The following is a 22,140-nucleotide window of genomic DNA, read 5'->3' on the forward strand; positions in this document are numbered from 1 at the left end:
AGGTTGGGTGGCACTATTGGAGGTTGGAGAGTACTGTGGGAGGTTGGGTGGCTCTGTTGGAGGTTGGAGAGTACTGTGGGAGGTTGGGTGGCTCTGTTGGAGGTTGGAGAGTACTGTGGGAGGTTGGGTGACTCTGTTGGAGGTTGCAGAGTACTGTGGGAGGTTGGGTGGCACTATTGGAGGTTGGAGAGTACTGTGGGAGGTTGGGTGGCTCTGTTGGAGGTTGGAGAGTACTGTGGGAGGTTGAGTGGCTCTGTTGGAGGTTGGAGAGTACTATGGGAGGTTGGGTGGCACTATTGGAGGTTGGAGAGTACTGTGGGAGGTTGGGTGGCTCTGTTGGAGGTTGGAGAGTACTGTGGGAGGCTGGGTGACTCTGTTGGAGGTTGGCGAGTACTATGGGAGGTTGGGTGGCACTATTGGAGGTTGGAGAGTACTGTGGGAGGTTGGGTGGCTCTGTTGGAGGTTGGAGAGTACTGTGGGAGGTTGGGTGGCACTATTGGAGGTTGGAGAGTACTGTGGGAGATTGGGTGGCTCTGTTGGAGGTTGGAGAGTACTGTGGGAGGTTGAGTGGCTCTGTTGGAGGTTGGAGAGTACTGTGGGAGGTTGGGTGGCACTATTGGAGGTTGGAGAGTACTGTGGGAGGTTGGGTGGCTCTGTTGGAGGTTGGAGAGTACTGTGGGAGGTTGGGTGGCTCTGTTGGAGGTTGGAGAGTACTGTGGGAGGTTGGGTGGCTCTGTGGGAGGTTGGGTGGCACTATGGGGGGCTGGAGAGCACTACGGGGGCTAAGGGGCACTGAGATCCACAGAGTCTCGCCCTTTAAGATGGTTCCAATCAAGAGACCCCAATGAAAACATTCCAGAAAAGTTTGAGTTGTCACCAAAACAGGAATAGGAGGGAAGAATCGTGCGATAAGCACACTGATAGCAGGCTTTATCCCCATAAATCGGAGAGATTCCCTCACCTGTTGTGTCTGTGGGACAGAAAGTAAAGGGAAATCCCCCCAATGAGACACAGATGGTAGAAAAAATAAATGGCTGACAAAGCTTTAGATACACTTTGGGGGGATTTTACTAAAACTGGAAGCACAGGAAGGATAATATAATAATCACATGAAAATTCTCTTTATATTGATTCCATGCCTATCAGTCTGTGACCTTTCATTTTTATGAATAGGTGCTGGATCGGGAAAGAGCCGGGAAAATACATTGATTACATCTACCAAGGGCCCGTCATCCTGGTACTTCTTGTAAGTAACGATTGTGCGGTCATTTACTTTGGTACGGGGGGCCCCAAACCTTTTAGCTCGATGGCCACGCCCCACATTATGAAAATATTCATTGGCAGAAAAAATAAAATGAATATAAATGAATGTATGAAAATTTTCACTTCAACAAAACAAAGCAAAGAAATTCCAAATAAACGGGCCCATCAAACTCCGCCCTCAAATAAAGGCCCCCATCAAACTCCGCCCTCACAGAAAGGCCCCATCAAATGCCGCCCTGACATAAAGGCCCCCAGCAAACTCCGCCCTCACATAAAGGCCCCCATCAAACTCCGCCCAGACATAAAGGCCATCAAACTCCACCCTCACATAAAGGCCCTCCTCAAACTCCGCCCTCACATAAAGGCCCCCCATCAAACTCCGCTCTCACATAAAGGCCCCCCATCAAACTCCGCCCTGACATAAAAGCCCCCATTAAAGTCCACCCTGATATAAAGGACCTCCACTTAAATCAGGGTCTCCATCAAACTCCGCCCTCACATAAAGGCCCACATCAAACTCCGCCCAGACATAAAGGCCATCAAACTCCGCCCTCACATAAAGGCACTCATCAAACTCTACCCTCACATAAAGGCCCACATCAAACTCCGCTCAGACATAAAGGCCATCAAACTCCGCCCTCACATAAAGGCCCTCATCAAACTCTGCCCTCACATAAAGGCCCCCCATCAAACTCCGCTCTCACATAAAGGCCCCCCCATCAAACTCCACCCTGACATAAAAGCCCCCATTAAAGTCCACCCTGACATAAAGGTCCTCCACTTCAATCGGGGTCTCATCAAACTCCGCCCTCACATAAAGGCCCACATCAAACTCTGCCCTGACATAAAAGCCCCCCTTAAAGTCCACCCCTACATCAGATTCTCCACTTAAATCAGGGTCTCCATCAGAGTGCCCCCCTTACATCGGGGTTCATATTAAAGACCCCCTCCTTAATCAGGATCCTCATTAGAATTCCCTTTACATCAGGGTCCCCCCTACATCAGAGTACCCTTTACATCAGGGGACCCCCTACATCAGAGTACCCTTTTCATCAGAGCCCCCCCTACATCAGAGTACCCTTTTCATCAGAGCCCCCCCTACATCAGAGTACCCTTTTCATCAGGGTGCCCTCTACATCAGAGTACCCTTTACATCAGAGCCCCCCCTACATCAGAGTACCCTTTACATCAGAGCCCCCCCTACATCAGAGTACCCTTTACATCAGAGCCCCCCTACATCAGAGTACCCTTTACATCAGGGTCCCCATCAAAGTCCCCCTTACATCAGAGTTCCCATTAGAGCCCCCTAACATGAGAGTCCCCTTTAAAGTCTGCCCTAACATCAGAGTCCCCACTTAAATCAGGGTTCCAATCAGAGTGACCCACTTATATCAGAGTGCCCCTTTTACATCAGGGTCCCTATCAGAATCCATCTTAAATCAGATTTCCCATTAAAGCCCCCCCCCCCCCCTTACATTTTCCATTAGAGTCTCCTTACATGAGAATCCATATCAAAGTCCTCCTAACATGAGTGTCCTTGTCAGTGCCCTCCCCCACCTTTATGTGAGAACCCCCATCACTGTCCCTCTTTCATCAAAGGCCCCATCAGAGCCCCACTTACATCAAAGTGGCCACTTTTATTAGAGTCCTCCCTTTACATCAGAAGGTCAGATAAAAACTTGCAGAAGAGGCTGGATTTGGCCCAGGGGCCAAAGTTTGGAGACCCCCTGCTTGCATTTTTTTTTAGGAAATCTGCAGTGTTTTTTGCTTACTTTTCAGTTATCAAGTTTATAAAGTGATTTCCTTTTTCCTATTTATTATTTATTATTTATTTATTACATTTTCATATATGATCTTTTTAAAATCACAAATAAACGTTATAATGAAAGGATTCTGCCTTGCAGACCATTCTAGGCTTTCAAAATAAAACTAAATAAACAGCACAACCTGTTTACTTTCTGACTGTCTCTGTCTAATTGAGAATCAATTAAAGGCCATAGAGGCAGAGTAAAAAGTAAGTGTGTGGGGAAAGGTGTGTGTGTGTGGGGGGGGGTGTTGAGCTTAAAGCGGAGTTCCACCCAAAAATCTAGACACCTAAATGCATTGAGTTGCTGCTGATTAGCAATTTGTGTTACCAAGCAATTGAACAGGTGTACCTAATAAAGTGGCCGGTGTGTTTGTGTTCATTCAACCCTCTCCTGCTTGAACCTTTCTGCCGCACACTGCTGGTTGATTGCAAAACATTTTTGATTTGATCAGCAAGGACTCTTCTCCATTCAGATTGTGATGACCTCGAGCCGTTTATAGAAGATTAATAAGTCCGGGGAGTGGACGTCTCTCGGTAAATAGGGGAATGTTTCTTCCAGGCAGGTTTATTGATGGAGCTTATTTTCACAACATTAAATTAAATGAAGTTTCATGGCTGTCCTTGAGGAAGGGAGAGCGATACCAGAGGACGGCACGAGGGAGAGTCTATAAGAGAGTTCCCGGAAAACAACCGACCAAAGCCCGCTGTCCTACCCAATAACACAGCATGGCATAGTGCTGGGGGACAGGAGAGAGGAGGATTCATCATAGACAACCAGAGATCATCGGAGAATGAATGAGCAGAAAACGAGGATCCTGTGTGTGCAACATCCGATGAGACATCAGTGTGTCTGATTATAGATAGATAGAAAGATAGGTAGGTAGGTAGATAGATAGATTAGATAGATAGAGTGCCTTGAAAAGGTATTCATGCCCCTTGAAATTTTCCACATTTTGTCATGTTACAAGCAAAAACGTAAATGTATTTTTTTAGGATTTCATGCGATAGACCAACACAAAGTGGCTCATAATTGTGAAGTGGAAGGAAAATGATAAATGGTTTTCCAAATGTTTTACAAATAAATATGTGAAAAGTGTGGGGGGTACATTTGTATTGCGCCCCCCAGAGTCAATACTTTGTAGAACCCCCTTTCTCTGCAATTACAGCTGCAAGTCTTTTTGGGGATGTCTCTACCAGCTTTGCACATCTAGAGAGGGACATTTTTGCCCATTCTTCTTTGCGAAATAGCTCAAGCTCTGTCAGATTGGATGGAGAGCGTCTGTGAACAGCAATTTTCAAGTCTTGCCACAGATTCTCAATTGGATTTAGGTCTGAACTTTGACTGGGCCATTCTAACACATGGATATGCTTTGATCTAATCCATTCCATTGTAGCTCTGGCTGTATGTTTCGGGTCGTTGTCCTGCTGGAAGGTGAACCTCCGCCCCAGTCTCAAGTCTTTTGCAGACTCTAAGCCCTTGTACACACGGTCGGACATTCCGACAACCAAATCCGTTGGATTTTGTCCGACGGATTTTGTCCGAAACTGTTGTATACACACGGTCGGAAAAACTTGTCGGAAAATCCGATCATACTTAATGTGATGACGTTATTTCGTTAGGACGGGACTACGTTCAGGCTAGTAGCCAATAGCTTAGGTCTAGGAATTTGATCTGAGCATGCGTGGCACTTTGTCCGATCGGAATTCTCTACAGATGATCGGACAAAGTCCGATCGGATCATGTTGTCAGAAAGTTTTATAGCCAAGCTGGAAAACTTGGTCCATCGGATATTCCAACGGAAACAGTCCGGTTGGATTATCCGACAACATGGTCCGATCGGACATCTTCCGTCGGAATGTCCGACCGTTTGTACAAGGGCTAACAGGTTTTCTTTTAAGATTGCTCTGTATTTGGCTCCATCCATCTTCCCATCAACTCTGACCAGCTTCCCTGTCCCTACTGTAGAAAAAAACATCTCCACAACATGATGCTGCCTCCACCATGTTTCACGGTGGGGATGGTGTGTTCAGGGTGATGTGCAGTGTTAATTTTCCACCACACATACTGTTTTGCTTTTAGACCAAAAAGTAAAATTTTGGTCTAACCTGACCAGAGCACCTTCTTCCTCATGTTTGCTGTGTCCCCCACATGGCTTCTCGCAAAATGCAAATGGGACTTCTTATGGCTTTCTTTCAACAATGTCTTTCTTCTTGTCACTCTTGACACTCATAAAGACCAGATTTGTGGAGAGCACAACTAATAGTTGTCCTGTGGACAGATTCTCCCACCTGAGCTGTGGATCTCTGCAGCTCCTCCAGAGTTACCATGGACCTCTTGGCTGCTTCTCTGATGAATGCTCTCCTTGCCTGGCCGGTCAGTTTAGGTGGACGGCCATGTCTTGGTAGGGTTGCAGTTGTGCCATACTCTTTCCATTTTTGGATGATGGATTGAACAGAGCTCCGTGAGATGTTCAAAGCTTGGGATATTTTTGAATACCCTAATACCCTGCTTTAAACTTCTCCACAACTTTATCCCTGACCTGTCTGGTGTGTTCCTTGGCCTTCATAATGCTGTTTGTTCACTAAGGTTCTCTAATAGACCTCTGAGGGCTTCACAGAACAACTGTATTTATACTGAGATTAAATTACACACTGGTGGAATTTATTTACTAAATAGGTGACTTCTGAAGGCAATTGGTTCCACTAGATTTTCCACTAGGTTTTAGTTCAGTCCCCTTTATCAGAGTAAAGAGGGCTGAATACAAATGCACGCCACACTCTTCACATATTTATTTGTAAAAAATTTTAAAAACGATTTATCATTTTCCTTCCACTTCACAATTATGTGCCACTTTGTTTTGGTCTATCACATAAAATCCCAATAAAATACATTTACTTTTTCAAGGCACTGTAGACAGACAGACGGACGGACGGACGAATAGAAGAGAGATAGATAGATAATATTCAGAGGGATAGAAGAGAGATAGATAGATAATAGTCAGAGGGATAGAAGAGAGATAAATAGATAATAGTCAGAGGGATAGAAGAGAGATAGAAATCATAGAGATATGTAGCACCTCATCCTAAAATAGGGCTACAGGTAAATTTTGTTATGCTGGGTGGTAGCCAGCCTGGATAATTTGTAGTGTTTAGTGGTCAAATGGCTTCTGTCCTAATCCTGTTTAGCTGTGGCTTCTCCCTTTTGTCAGTAGGTGGTGCTCTTGCCTTTGACATTAGTGTGATGAGTTTTATGAATAAACATGCCTTTCTCAGCCAATCAGACTGACAGCTTTGCATGCTGGGAAAATGTATTTATTTAGAAAGAGTCAGGTGTGGAACAGCTCCTGGCTACTAGGCCTGAGGTCTGAGGCCTATCCAGGTGGTCTCCTGGCTGCTAGGACCTATCCAAGGCCTATCCGGGTGTTAAAGTTTCTGTTGAAAAAAGCCTGCTAAAGATCCAGAAACGATTCTGAGAGGGATGGAGTTCTAGGGAAGTACCAGAGGGGACTCTTGAAGAGCTGGAGGCTATGAAGTGTTCTGGGAGGACTTCGAGAGAGAAATCATCCAAGGGAATCTGTGCATGGAGCAGTGAGTAAAGTTCAGTTACTAGAGGAGACAGCCTATCCTACAAAGTATAGATGTGCTGGTTCAGCTTAAATACTCTTTTTCCTGTACTGCTCTCTACCTTATATCACCTATTTTTGTCTAAGGAAACAGCCAATCCACCTGTTGCTGATCGTTACCAAGGGTGTCCTGTGACCTATCCCCTCTCTCCCACATTTTTCCTGTTTGAGAAATAAACTTCTCTCTTGTTTAAGCATAAAAGTGATTGGCGCCCAACTTTCTTTCTTGTTCATCACCCACCATGCCTAGTATCTTGCACCCCGAGGAATTATGTCAGCCCTACCTACCTCTGGGAGTCACCATCAAGCTCCTGGAGAATCGGGGTAGGAGCTACATCTGGCGCCCAACGTGGGGCAAAGTGTTAAGCCTGGTACACATGATCGGATTTTCAGAGGAGAAATGTCTGATGACAGGTTGGTGGAAAATCTGACCATTTGTACACTCCATCGGACAATTGTTGGATGTCAGGCTTTAAAATTTTCCATGGACAAATGTCTGTTGTCGGATTTTTGGAACGTGTGTACACAAGTCTGTCAGACAAAAGTCCAAAGTACAAACACACATTCTCGGAAAGCAAGGATGAGCCAGAAGCGGTCAGTCTCATAAACTAGCGTTTGTAATGGAGAATTAACATTAGTGACGCGGCAAATTATGAAATCTCAAAATGCAGCGCACAATTATCTTCTTCTTTAATGGGATAATAATGAAGCTGCTTTGCTGGTGATACTGAATGAGTTATTGCAAACAAATTTTCAAAGGCTTTTTTTTTCTGGTGCTATCTAGAATAATATTATTATGCCTAATTTTTTGGTGCAAGTTACCACAACACCATTATCCCGCAGTTTTTAAGATCAAAGATACAACTCTGTTGGTGTCCCTTGTCAATTTTACATTGTATTTTTTGAAATGTAACTGCCTACTCCCAAACTGTCATTTGAAGTAAAACACATAGCCAAGTATTATTCTACACAATTTTTTTATTGTGCATTAAAAAAAGAAAACAAATAAAATTAGACATGCTATCTGCCAATAGAACTTAACCAAAAAGTGCATTCTATGCATCCAAAAATATAGAAAATATAACAAATCAAATCATTATTCAACCAAAAAATAAAATAGAAGCCTCATGCATGTGTCCTGCTTCTTAATATAGGGGGTCAACAATGCCAAGAGTCTGTGAAAGCAGGGGTCCGTCATCCGGAGATAATCCGAAAATCATCTGGATTATTCTCCTGGAGCTCCCGCAGCAAAGGCATATGACATAATTGGTCATGATTAATAAAGCAACCGATTTTTGGTCCAAAAAATCCTCCTCCTCCTGTTCATGGACTGGACTTGGGTCAAAGCAATAACTCCAAGGCCAATAATAAATAACACGTTATCTCCTCTGATTCCACAACATGTCTGGTTGACTAACGCCGGTTCAGGAATGAACTGAAAAGCGCAAAATAAAAAGCGAAAAATAAAAACGCAAAATTAAAAGCACGAATCAACACTCACCAAACTTCTACTAATAACTAAATTAGCAGAAGGAGCCCAAAGGGTGGCACTAAAGAGCTTAAAAACCACGTAGAATGTCACTACCTTCATGTTGGCCGACAATTCCTTGCCGTTTGTATGCAAGACAATTCCTGGCCAACGCCCTTCGTTCGAGGTTCTGTCTGCGAAAAATCCGATCACGAGGCTTTATTTTTGTTTGCCGTCCCTCCTAGCTAGATCGATTGGATTTTTTTTTTTTACTATCTCCATGTGTAAGTTGGTTTTGTATGTATTTTGTGGGTTTCTCCTGATACTGATGGTACATTTTAGAAATATAATATTTGCAAAATTTTCTGAATAATTGTTTATTTATTTTTCAGATCAATTTTGTTTTCTTATTCAACATAGTGAGAATATTAATGACGAAGTTAAGAGCGTCCACCACCTCGGAGACCATACAGTACAGGTAGGTGTCCTCTATACAGGACTTTTGTGCTGCAATGTCTTCAGCAGGCACCTAGAAAATCACAATGACTTCTCTCCCCACCATTACCCCAAATACTAATATCTTGGCTGACTTGAATATAAGGACATTTATAAAGTAATTCAGGCTCTCAGAGCTGCATGATTCTGGGAAGAATGAGAATCACAATTGTTCTGCTTAGTACTAAGATCCCGATTCTCACGGCGTGCCATCATCTTTCACATTATGCAAAAAAATTAAAAATATTGGGCTAACTTTACTGTTTCTTTTTTTTTTTTTATTCATTAAAGTGTATTTTATTCAAAAAAAAAAATGCAAAACTGCGCAAATACAATATGACATAAAATATTGCAACAACCACCATTTTATTCTCTAGGATCTCTGCTAAAATATATATATATATATATATATATATATATATATATAGTTTCTAAGTAATTTTCTAGCAAAAACATAATGATTTGAACTTGAAACCAACAAGTGTCAGAAAAAGGCTTATGCCGGGTACACGCGACCCTGCTACCCGGCGGACTTAGTCAGACTTTGCAGCGGAGGTCAGCCTGACTTTCCGAACGAGCAGACTTGCCCACACATGACCAGACTTTTCCGGCGGACAATCCTCTGGACTCTGGCAGGTGTCCGCCGGACTTGCCCGAACACGGAGTAAAGTCCGTTCATTTTGAATGTGGCTCCGGGTAGACGGAACTAACGCAGGAAGTCAATGTCGCTGCCTCCATCGACGAGATTGACACCTCGCGAGTCCCGTCACCTGGCATGGATTTAAAGGGGAAGCCCTACGCCGAAAAAACTGCGTGGGGGTCCCCCCAAAGTCCGTAGCAGACCCTTATCCGAGCACGCAGCCCGGCTGGTCAGTAAAGGGGGTGGGGATGAGCGGGCGCCCCCCCTCCTGAGCCGTACCAGGCCGCGTGCCCTCAACATTGGGGGGTGCTTTGGGGAAGGGGGAGCCCTGCGCCCCCCCCCACCCCAAAGCAACTTGTCCCCATGTTGATGAGGACAAGGCCCTCTTCCTGACAACCCTGGCTGTTGGTTGTCGGGGGCTGCGGGCGGGGGGCTTATCAGAATCCAGGAGCCCCCTTTAATAAGGGGGCCCCCAGATACCGGCCCCCCACCCTATGTGAATGAGTATGGGGTATGATGTACCCCTACCCATTCACCTGGGGAAAAAAGTGTTAATAAAAAAACACAACACAGGTTTTTAAAATACTTTATTAGACAGCTCTGGGGGTCTTCTTCCGACTTCGGGGGTCTTCTCACCGGACTCCTCCACTATCTTCTGCTCTTTTACCGCTAGCTCTTTTACTAGCGGAGGCTTTCTTCTTCGTCGTCGCCGCCGTCCGGGGGTCTTCTTCCGACTTCGGGGGTCTTGTCCCGCTCTTTGGTTCTTCCCTGAATCGGGTAGAATCGGATAATGCTTTGATCGGGAGGGGGAAAGAATCACAATCTCGATTCTTATAGATTAATCGTGCAGCTCTATTCTCAGTGCGGTTACAAGTCTGAATTTATACATTCCAGACATGTCACAATGTACAGCAACTGTATTATTTTTCTTTTAAAAAAAGCTCCACTTTTCATCAAATTTTTTTTTATTTTATATTTTGCTCCTAGTCCAAGGACTCATCCTAGGCTGAGATGATGTCATCAGTCTACTGCAGACAGGAATAAGCATTTCCTCATTCTCCTCTCACCCCAGTGGTCTGATTTGCACAGTGTAACTTTGTAGCAAATCACAGAGGCGGCAGCAGGGGCTGATTTGTGTCCGTCATGCTTAGACAAAGCCAAGAACTGCATGATAATCCAAGACGTAGATGATGACCCTGGATGGTTCCCAAGCAAAGATGGTGCTGTCCATCTGGGGAGAAGAGACGTGGGCAGTGCCGGGGGAGTAATGTGATCTCTGTAGCAGCTAATGCTTTAATTTGTTTAATTTACGTTTACACCAATTTTTTTGTATCTTGCAGGAAAGCAGTTAAAGCCACTCTAGTCCTCCTCCCCCTGCTCGGGATAACATACATGCTTTTCTTTGTGAACCCGGGAGAAGACGACGTCTCTCAAATCGTCTTTATTTATTTTAATTCTTTTCTCCAGTCTTTTCAGGTAATTTAATTTAAAGTGGGTTGCTACATTGTCATCGGCTTGTCAGAGGTAATGATAATTGATAAAGGATGTAGACATTAAAGCTGAGATCCAGCTACAGTGTTTATGTGCTAACAATGGGCATGCTGATAGGAGGAGAGAGCAGAGTGACAGAGAGATGCACTTATCAGCAGAAGCCATGCTAGGATTCAGAAAGACCAGAGCATCACGTATTAGTTCTTTTTTTTGTGTATGTTAAATTAAGAAAAAATATTTTTTTTAAATAAAATAATTATTTTATTTTTAATAATAATAATAATAATATATAATAAATAAATATATGTATGTGTGTGTATATATATATATATATATATATATATATATATATTACTTTATATACCACTAAAATAGCAACTTTGCGATTTTAGTGACATTTTCAGCAGGACCAGTATAGAGTAAAAAACTGTATCTTCAGAAAAGCTGGCCAAACACTCTATCCAACAACTACAGTGCATATGTGCTAACAAGGGACAAGCTGATAGGAGGAGAGAGCAAAGTGACACAGAGATGAGCTTATCAGCAGGGGCCATGCTAGGATTCAGAAAGACCTAGAGCATCACTTATTAATTTTGTTTTTGTGTTAAAATAAGAAAAAGCGGGGAAAAAGAATTATAATAATTATAATTATAATAATTTCATTTTAAATCTTATTAATAACAATAATAATAATAATAATAATAAAAGATATATATATATATATATATGTAAATACTGTATATACCAAGTGTAAATAACTTTGCAATTTTAGTGTCATTTTCAATATATAAATATATAGGTAAGAGAGGGTTAAGGGGTGTATAGGTAAGAGAGGGGTGAACGAGTATATAGGTAAGAGAGGGTTAAGGGGTATATAGGTAAGATAGGGTTAAGTGGTATATAGGTAAGAGAGGGTTGAGGGGTATATAGGTAGGAGAGGGTTCAGGGGTATATAGGTAAGAGAGGGTTCAGGGGTATATAGGTAAGAGAGGGTTAAGGGGTGTATAGGTAAGAGAGGGGTGAACGAGTATATAGATAAGAGAGGGTTAAGGGGTATATAGGTAAGATAGGGTTAAGGGGTATATAGGTAAGAGAGGGTTGAGGGGTATATAGGTAGGAGGGGTGAAGGAGTATATAGGTAAGAGAGGGTTCAGGGGTATATAGGTAAGAGAGGGTTAAGGGGTATGTAGGTAAGAGGGGGGAAAAGAGTATATAGGTAAGAGAGGGTTAAGGGGTATATAGGTAAGAGAGGGTTGAGGGGTATATAGGTAAAAGAGGGTTGAGGGGTATATAGGTAAGAGAGAGTTAAGGGGTATAAAGGTAAGAGAGGGATAAAGAGTATATAGGTAAGAGGGGGGAAAGGAGTATATAGGTAAGAGAGGGTTAAGGGGTATATAGGTAAGAGGGGGGAAAAGAGTATATAGGTAAGAGGGGGGAAAGGAGTATATAGGTAAGAGAGGGATAAGGGGTATATACGTAAGAGAGGGTTAAGGGGTATATAGGTAAGAGGGGGGAAAAGAGTATATAGGTAAGAGAGGGTTAAGGGGTATATAGGTAAGAGGGGGTTAAGGGGTAAATAGGTAAGAGGGGGATTAAGGGGGTATATAGGTGGTAGAGTGTTTAAGGCGTATATAGGTAAGTTTGGGGAGGGGTAATGTAGAGAATTGAAGAATATAATGTTATCTATCAGTAGACTTTGCTTGTCTTTTTATGTCGATAAGAAATGTCTGAAATTTAGTAGAAGAAATAATTTTCTTGTGTTTTTTTTCTTTTTCAGGGCTTCTTTGTATCAGTATTTTACTGTTTTTTGAATGGAGAGGTAAGTGCGCCAATAATTCGGTATAACACTCAGTAACTAAATGTTGGGCTATCCGCTAATTCTTTAAACTTTTTTAAATGTCAAACTTTCTTGTGAATAGCGAGGAGCAGATAGAGTTGCTAGAACTTTACACACTTTGTTAAAGTAAAATAAAGTATTCTGATGGTATTACTTTAACCACTTGCCTACCAGGCACTTTTACCCCCTTCCTGCCCAGACCGCCCTGATCCGCTCCGCTCCGCTCCGCTAACTCCAGATTGATGGATGTCCTATTTTCCATCCGTCTGGCGGATTGAATGAAAACGGACAGGTGGTCCGTAATCATCCGATCCCCCCCATAGGGAAGAGCGGCCTCTCTGACGAGTCCATCCCTACACAGAGTGCAGATACGGACTTGTCATCCGCCGGCTCAGCGGGGATCAACGGAGCGATCCCCGCTGAGCAAGTGGAGTAGTAAAAACAGACAGCCCTGTGTGAAGGGGGCCTAACACTACTTAAAAAAAGTGAGTACACCCCTCACATTTTTGTAAATATTTTATTCTATCTTTTCATGTGACAACACTGAAGAAATGACACTTGTCTACAATGTAAAGTAGTGAGTGTACAGCTTGTATAACAGTGTAAATTTGCTGTCCCCTCAAAATAACTCAACACCCAGCCATTAATGTCTAAACCGCTGGCAACAAAAGTGAGTACACCCTTCAGTGAAAATGTCCAAACTGGGCCCAAAGTGTCAATATTTTGTGTGGCCACCATTATTTTCCAGCACTGCCTTCACCCTCCTTCACAAGAACTTCACAGGTTGCCACTGAATTCCTCTTCCCCTCCTCCATGACGACATCACGGAGCTGGTGGAGGTTAGAGACTTTGCGCTCCTCCACCTTCCATTTGAGGATGCCCCACAGATGATCAATAGGGTTTAAGTCTGGAGACATGCTTGGCCAGTCCATCACCTTTACCCTCAGCTTCTTTAGTAAGGCAGTGGTCATCTTGGGGGTGTGTTTGGGGTCGTTATCATGTTGGAATACTGCCCTGCGGCCCAGTCTCTGAAGGGAGGGGATCATGCTCTGCTTCAGTATGTCACAGTACATGTTGGCATTCATGGTTCCCTCAATGAACTGTAGCTCCCCAGTGCCGGCAGCACTCATGCAGCCCCAGACCATGACACTCCCACCACCATGCTTGACTATAAACAAGACACACTTAGAATAAAGGTGTACAAAAATACTGCTCCGTGAAAAGATGTGCTCTACCCAGCTGCCAACACTACTGAAGACTACACAGTAACATGCAAAAATTAAAACAAAAAAGTGTGGCGCTTAGGTGGCAACAAACCACATGAACCAGTAAGGCACTAATTCAAGCGAAAAAAATTACATACACTTCAAAAAAAAGGGAGAAAATATGTGTAAATTCCGTTATATATCAAGAGATCTTACTCCCAGGTGGAAGAGTGCATGAACCTCATGCACACAAAAGGTTAAAGTAAATAAAATTAACATATACAGTCCATCAAGTGAACGTCTTCTTAGCCCTTGTACACACGGTCGGACATTCCGACAACCAAATCCGTTGGATTTTGTCTGACAGATTTTGTCCGAAACTGTTGCATACACACGGTCGGACAAAGTTGTCGGAAAATCCGATCATTCAGAACGTGATGACGTTATTTCATTACGATGGGACTACGTTCAGGCTAATAGCCAATAGCTTTGATGTAGGAATTTGATCTGAGCATGCGTGGCACTTTGTCCGATCGGAATTCTCTACACATGATCGGAGTATGTCCGATCGGAGCAATTTATCGGAAAATTTTACCAACAAGTTGGAAAAGTTGGTCCGTCGGATATTCGGGCGGAAACAGTCCGATGGAGACCACACACAGTCGGAATATCCGACAAAACGCTCCGATCGGACACATTCCGTCAGAATCTCCGACCGTGTGTACAAGGGCTTAAACGTTCACTTGATGGACTGTATATGTTAAATTAATTTTATTTACTTGAACCTTTTGTGTGCATGAGGTTCATGCACTCTTCCACCTGGGAGTAAGATCTCTTGATATATAACGGAATTTACACATATTTTCTCCCTTTTTTTTTAAGTGTATGTAATTTTCTTTGCTTGAATTAGTGCCTTACTGGTTCATGTGGTTTGTTGCCACCTAAGCGCCACACTTTTTTGTTTTAATTTAGGCAAGACACACTTGTCTTTGTACTCCTCACCTGGTTGCCGCCACACACGATTGTCACCATCTGAACCAAATACATTTATCTTGGCCTCAGGTTCCAGTAATCCATGTCCTTAGTCTGCTTGTCTTCAGCAAACTGTTTGTGGGCTGTCTTGTGCATCATCTTTAGAAGAGGTATGCAGTGTGTGGCGTATGGTCTGAGCACTGACAGGCTGACCCCCCACCCCTTCAACTTCTGCAGCAATGCTGGCAGCACTCATACGTCTATTTCCCAAAGACAACCTCTGGATATGACGCTGAGCACATGCACTCAACTTCTTTGGTGGACCATGGCGAGGCCTGTTCTGACTGGAACCTGTTCTGTTAAACTGCTGTATGGTCTTGGCAACCGTGCTGCAGCTCAATTGCAGGGTCTTGGCAATCATCTTATAGCCTAGGGCCTAGGCCATCTTTATGTAGAGCCATGAGGTGCCATGTTGAACTTCCAGTGAGCAGTATGAGAGAGTGAGAGCGATAACACCAAATTTAACACACCTGCTCCCCATTCACACCTGAGACCTTGTAACACTAACAAGTCACATGACAGCGGGGAGGGAAAATGGCTAATTTGGACATTTTCACTTTGGGGTGTACTCACTTTTGTTGCCAGCGGTTTAGACATTAATGGCTGTGTGTTGAATTATTTTGAGGGGACAGCAAATTTACACTGATATACAAGCTGTACACTCACTACTTTACATTGTAGACAAGTGTCATTTCTTCAGTGTTGTCACATGAAAAGGTAGGATAAAATATTTACAAAAATGTGAGGGGTGTACTTACTTTTGTGAGAGTGTATATGCTGCACTGATGGACACTGATGGGCTGCACTTATTATCAGTGTAAATGTGTGCTGTCATGGGCTAGCCAGTCATCGGCTTTCCTTTTGTCACACAGTGACAGCTCTGAGGAAAGGAGATGCCGATAATCAATATTTGTTTACACGGGATCAGCTATTATTGGACACAGCTGATCATATTGTATAGGGCCACTGTGATTGTCCCTTTACCTCAATCACAGAGCCTCTTGCTATCGGGACACTTGCACTGGCTCACTCACACACAGAGCATGGCTAGGCCCCAAACCCCACTCTCTCCTCACTGGCTGTTATAGATAGCAGCGGGAGCCAATGGCCCCCCACAGCTGTCTCTGAGCCATTGAGGAGGGGGAGAGCCAAGAGAGCAGCTGCTCTTGTGCACATCACTGGATCGAGATCAGGCTCAGGTACAGTAAGTATAAGGGAAAAATGGATTAAGGTAAAAAAAACTTTCCGCTTTTATAACCACTCGTTTTTTTTTTTTGTTTGTTTGTTTAACCACTTCAATACCGGGCACTTATACACCCTCCTGCCAGACTAATTTTCAGCTTTCAGCGCTGTCGCACTTTGAATGACAATTGCGCGGTCATGCAACACTGTACCCAAACTCAATTTTTATCATTTTGTTCCCACAAATAGAGTTTTCTTTTGGTGGTATGTGATCACCTCTGGGGTTTTTATTTTCTGCTAAACAAACAAAAAAAGACTGAAAATTTGCAAAAAAAAAATGTTTTTTGTTTGTTACAAATCTTTGTAAATAAATAAGTTTTCTCCTTCACTGATGTGCACTGATGGGGCTACACTGATGGGCACTGATAAGGCGGCACTGATGGGCACCAATGAGGTGTCACTGATGGGCACTGATGAGGTGGCACTGGTGGGCACTGATGATGGGCACTAATATGCAGCACTGATATGCAGCACTGATGGGTACACATAGGCGGCACTGATGAGCACTGAAAGGTGGAACTGATGGGCACTGAAAGGCGGCATGGATGGCCACTGATAGGCCACATGGAAGGACATGGATGGGCACTGATATGTGACACTGATGTACACTAATGGATGGTACTGATGGGCATCACTGATGGCATTGCTGGCATTATTGTTTGGCACTGATTGGCATCCATTGTGGGAACTGATTGGCATTCACTGTGGGCACTGATTGGAATCCCTGGTGGCCATGGATGGCATAGCTGGTGGTGACTCGTGGTGGGCATCCCTGGTGGTCCTGGTGGCATCCCTGGTGGTCCAGTGTGGGCATCTTCGGGGGGGCTGCGCTCATAATCAGTCAGCACAGACCCCCCCATCGGAGGAGCAGCCAATCAGCTCTCCTCTACTCTGACAGACGCAAGTGAGGAAAAGCCAATCAACAGCACTTCCTGTTTATACTGTGATCAGCCGTGATTGGACACAGCTGATCATGGGGTAAAGAGCCTCCGTCAGAGACTCTTTACCTAGATCGGAGTTGCGGTGTGTCAGACTGACACACCGCAACAACGATCGCCGTGATTTGCACGCAGGCGTGGAGCGGCTTGTAATCCTGAAAGAAGTCATATGACGTCCGGTCAGGATGACCCAACCACTTTGCCGATGTAATTTTGCAATATTGCGGGCGGCAGGTGGTTAAAAATAAGAAACGTGTTATATTTACCTGCTCTGTGCAGTAGTTTTACACAGAGCAGCCCGGATCCTCCTCTTCTCTGGTCCCCTTCCAGTGCTCCTGGACCCTCCCTCATGCTGAGTCCCCCCCCCCCCCCCCCAGCAAGCAGCTTGCTTTGGGGGGCACCTAAGCTAAGGATGAGCTTCGAGTCAAACTCATGTTCGAGTCAGACATTGCCTGTTCGCCTGTTCAGCGAACAGTGAACAATTTGGGCTGTTCGCGGCAAATTAGAAAAGCCGGAACACCCTATACAAGTCTATGGGAGAAATCTAAAGTGCTAATTTTAAAGCCTAATAAGCAAGTTACTGTCCTAAAAAGTGTTTGGGGACCTGGGTCCTGCCCCAGGGGACATGGATCAATGCAAAAAAAAGTTTTAAAAACTGCATTTTTCAGGAGCAGTGATTTTAATAATGATTAAAGTGAAACAATAAAAGTGTAATATTCCTTTAAATTTCATACCTGGGGGGTGTCTATAGTATGCCTGTGAAGGGGCGCATGTTTCCCGTGCTTAGAACTGTTCCTGCACAAAGTGTCATTTCTGCAGGAAAAAAAGTCTTTTAAAATCACTCGTGGCTATAATGAATTGTCGGCTCCCGTAATACAGAGAACACTCATTGAGTGTTCTCTGTATTACGGGAGCCGACAATTCATTCATTGATAAAAAAAAGCGTGGGGTTCCCCTAAATTCAATTACCAGGCCCTTCAGGTCTGATATGGATATTAAGGGGAACCCCGCGTCAAATTAAAAAATTTTTTTACGTGGGGGTCCCCCTAAAAATTCATACCAGACCCTTTATCCGAGCACGCAACCTGGCAGGCCGCAGGAAAAGAGGGGGGACGAGAGAGCGCCCCCCTCCCTCCTGAACCGTACCAGGCCACATGCCCTCAACATTGGGAGGATGCTTTGGGGGTCTGTGACCCCTCAAAGCACCATGTCATCATGTTGATGGGGACAAGGGCCTCATCCCCACAACCCTGGCTGGTGGTTGTGGGGGTCTGCGGGTGGGGGGCTTATCAGAATCTGGAAACCGCCTTTAACAAGGGGACCCCCAGATCCCGGCCCCCCCCTGTTTGAAATGGTAAGGGGGTACAAAAGTACACCTACCATTTCACAAAGAAAGTGTAAAAAATTGTTAAATAAGACAAACACACTTTTGAAAAATTCCTAAAAATAAAAAAAAGATTCCAGCGGTGGTAATCCACTCTTGCTATCCAGCGACGGATGATCATCTCTCCGGGGTCCAGCGATGGCTGATCTGATCCAGCGACGGGTGATTTTCAGTCCAGCGCAGTCCATCCATGCATCCGTCTTCTGTCTCCACTGAGGAGACTGCGGGGATCCCAGTGCCTGACGTTTCTTATATTAGGAGGGCGGGGCCACCCGTCACCTGACCCCGCCCCCTCTGACGCTAGTGAGGGAAGCCAGGGGTTCCCCAATGACGTATGGGTGACCCCGCCCCCCTCTGATGTAACGGAAACCTGCTCTGATCCAAGCCCCAACCCCTCTCTCTCCTTATTGGCTCATTTGCTTCGATTGACAGCCACGCGAGCCAATGGCGCCTGCTGCTGTCTCAGCCAATGAGGAGGGAGAGTACCACACAGCCGAGTCTCTCATGCAACATAGCTGGATCGAGATGGGGCTCAGGTAAGTATTATGCCCTGTACACACGGTCAGACATTCCAACGACAATATCCGTCTGATTTTTTTCAGACGGATTTTGGCCCAAACTTGTCTAGCATACACACGGTCGCACAAAGTTGTCGGAAAATCCGATCCTTTGGAACGAGGTGACGTAAACCACGTACGACGGGACTATAAAGAAGCCAGTAGCCAATAGCTTTCATCTTGTAATTTATTCTGAGCATGCTTGGCACTTTGTCCGTCGGAATTGTCTACACACGATCGGAATTTAAACAATCGGATTTTGTTGTCGGAAAAATTAAAAATCCAGCTCTCAAACTTTGTGCGTCGGAAAATCCGACGGAAAAAGTCCGATAGAGCCCACACACGATCGGATTTTCCGACAAGATAATCCGATCAGACTTTTTCGGTCTGAATTTCCAACCGTGTGTATGGGGCATTAGCCAGTGAGGAGAGTACCAGACAGCCGAGTCTCTCTTGCAACATCGCTGGATCGAGATGGGGCTCAGGTAAGTATTAGAGGTACTGAGGGTGGCTGCTGCACACTATGCATGAATATATAAAAAAAAAACCTTCTGGCTTTAGAACCACTTTTTTGTTTTGAAAACCACAACTGGTACACAAAACAGCGCCCATCCGTGCTCCTCAGTTGCAACCGCTAATGATATCCCTGGCTCGCTCCAAGCTGGCGAATTGCCGGAGAAGCAGATGTTTAATGTTTTATTGATTGGAGCTCTGAGAATTTATTTCATTTTGCGGCTCGGTTGGACTTTTTCAGAAACTCGTTTCCTCAACCAAAAAACTATTAATTGAGTTGACACCTGGATAAGTGAGACCCAAAAAACAAGCCCTGCTTTAATCTATAATACATCAGCCTGGAGACGAGGGCTCTTCTCTTTGTTCTAGTAGTCAGTACTCCTCTTTAAGAATGCAGAATCTGAACATTTAACACATAAGGATTAAAAAAAAAAAATATATATATATATATATATATATATATTTATTTTATTTCAGTGTCTATTATCATTTTGTTACATTAAAATCTTTGATCTTATTGAAAAGTATTGGTTTAAAATTAGGAGGCGTTTTTTTTTCGGTTTGGATGTGGCGGCTGCATTAGTTTGCAGCATTTTTTATTTTTTTTGCATATTTTCCCCTGGCGATCCTGCCAGTAAACACACTTCCTGTCCCGGGGGGGGGGGGGGGGGGTGATGACAAAAGTTATATTCACTAAACTTTATCCAGACTGCCTGATAATGGATGCAGTTGGCAGCTCAGAGAAAATAAGCTTGACCTCTGTACCCCTTCCTCCTGAAATATGAATGGCAATATTCTGATTTAATTACAGAATCCTAATTCATTAGCACCTTGCATTTATTATTAATATCACAGGATTATTAACCGCGGCCGCCTTGAGCTAATTTGTAAAAAAAAAAAAAAAAAACAGCCAAGATTGGAAGCTGCAGTCAGTCGGGAGGAGTAGTCGGGTCTGGAATGGCTTTTGGTTACTTTTAACATTTGTTAAGTTATTCGTTTAAAATATTTATTTCATAGCTGAGGGCCCAAAGTGACATTATAGGATACGATTATTCTCCAAAAGGAATCGACTCATACAAATGGCCACAAAAGGATACAAAAGATAGGAACAAATAATGCTCTCTGTATAAGCGTTGCCTTTTATTGATACAAAGAATAGAACTCACATAATATATTATAGACAATCAGCGGCTTAACATCGCTAAAGCAGAGCAGGATAAAACCCATAGCTCACTGCTTCCTATAGCTTACAACTCAGTTAAACTGCAAACTTCCAGGGGAAGGACACCTCTGTTCAAAGTGTGTGCCTCGTGATGCTCCGCCCTATGCGTTGCGTCAGACTGACTTTTATCATTTGATTGCTAACTGCATTTATTTATAAAAACACATACTTGAATAGATTTTTTTTTTTTTTTAAACTGCTTAGTGTCACTTTAAAAGTTCCGTTGCGGTCATTAACAACTTGCCGACTAGCCTCCATCATTATAGTGTGGCAGGTTGGCTCTATTGCACGAATCGCTGTACGTGTACATCATATCGCTGTCAGAAACCATGAATCAGACCAAGGCAGAAGTACAATTAAAGTAATTATAAAGTGATTTTTTTTTTTTTTTAAATAACAAACATGTTATACTTACCTCCACTGTGCAGCTCGTTTTGCACAGAGTGGCCCCCGAACCTGCTCTTCTGCTTCCTCCCGCAGGTGCTTCTCACGTTCATGCGAGCTCCCTCACATGGTGAGAAGCATCTGAGGGCGCGCTCACGTGATACAGCCAGCGGCTATAGCCGCTCGCTGTATCACACGGCCCGCCCCCCTGTGCTCTGCGTCAGTGGATGTGATTGACAGCAGCGCGAGCAAATGGCTGCGCTGCTTTCCATCCATCTACTCCAGCCAATCAGCGGCCAGGCTAAACGGTGGAAAGGACGTCGGGGGACGAGCGCGGGACTTTCGAGGGGTAAGGTAAGTAAAACAGGGGGGGCTGGGGGCGCAGACACTGTCAGATGTTTTTTCACCTTAATGCATAGAATGCATTAAGGTGAAAAAACATTTACCTTTACAACCCCTTTAAATCACACTTGTTTATTAAAGCGGTTCTTCACCCTAAAGGGGAAGTTCCGCTAGTATTATCCCTCCCCCCCTCCGGCGCCACAATCCGCACCTTTCGGGGGGGAGGGGGGTGCAGTTACCTGGATAATCCAGGTATCTGCACCCACTTCCGGCCAGACCGCCGCATGACTCCGCCCACCCCCGCATGGCTCCGCCCCCCGTTGTGTTCTGGGAAACGCACAGTTCCCAGAGACACAGCGGGGGACCATAAGAGAAGCGCAGCGCAACTCGCGCATGCGCAGTAGGGAACCGGGCAGTGAAGCCCTCATGCTTCACTTCCCGATTCCCTGACAGAGGATGGCGGCGGTGGCTGCAGCGAGACGAGCGATCGCTCGTTATCTGCCGCCGACATCGCTGGAACCTGGGACAGGTAAGTGTGATATTATTAAAAGTCAGCAGCTGCAATATTAGTAGCTGCTGGCTTTTAATATTTTTTTTTTTAGGTGCAGCTCCTCTTTAAGTAAAAATAAAAAGGTAAATAGAAAAAGCGTAGTCAAAGCATAGCCAGAGTCCAGTAACCGGATAGAGTAGTCAGCCA

The 22,140-nt window shown here is 44.3% G+C and overlaps 1 protein-coding gene across 2 annotated transcripts in view; it reads left to right on the forward strand.

Moving 5' to 3' along the window:
- The window catches only part of CRHR2 (corticotropin releasing hormone receptor 2), a 543,313-nt gene that overhangs the window by 507,247 nt on the left and 13,926 nt on the right, over positions 1-22,140 (forward strand). For both annotated transcript variants that reach the window (XM_077490673.1, XM_077490674.1), the window contains 4 exons: positions 1,174-1,246; positions 8,554-8,639; positions 10,637-10,772; positions 12,565-12,606. In XM_077490673.1, coding sequence (XP_077346799.1) covers positions 1,174-1,246; positions 8,554-8,639; positions 10,637-10,772; positions 12,565-12,606 — 337 coding nt within the window. The remainder of the gene's footprint in view (positions 1-1,173; positions 1,247-8,553; positions 8,640-10,636; positions 10,773-12,564; positions 12,607-22,140) is intronic.

Source organism: Lithobates pipiens, unplaced genomic scaffold (assembly GCF_037356315.1).
Source record: "Lithobates pipiens isolate NorthernLeopardFrog02 unplaced genomic scaffold, aLitPip1_a1.2 Scaffold_19, whole genome shotgun sequence".
Taxonomy (NCBI): Eukaryota; Metazoa; Chordata; class Amphibia; order Anura; family Ranidae; genus Lithobates; species Lithobates pipiens.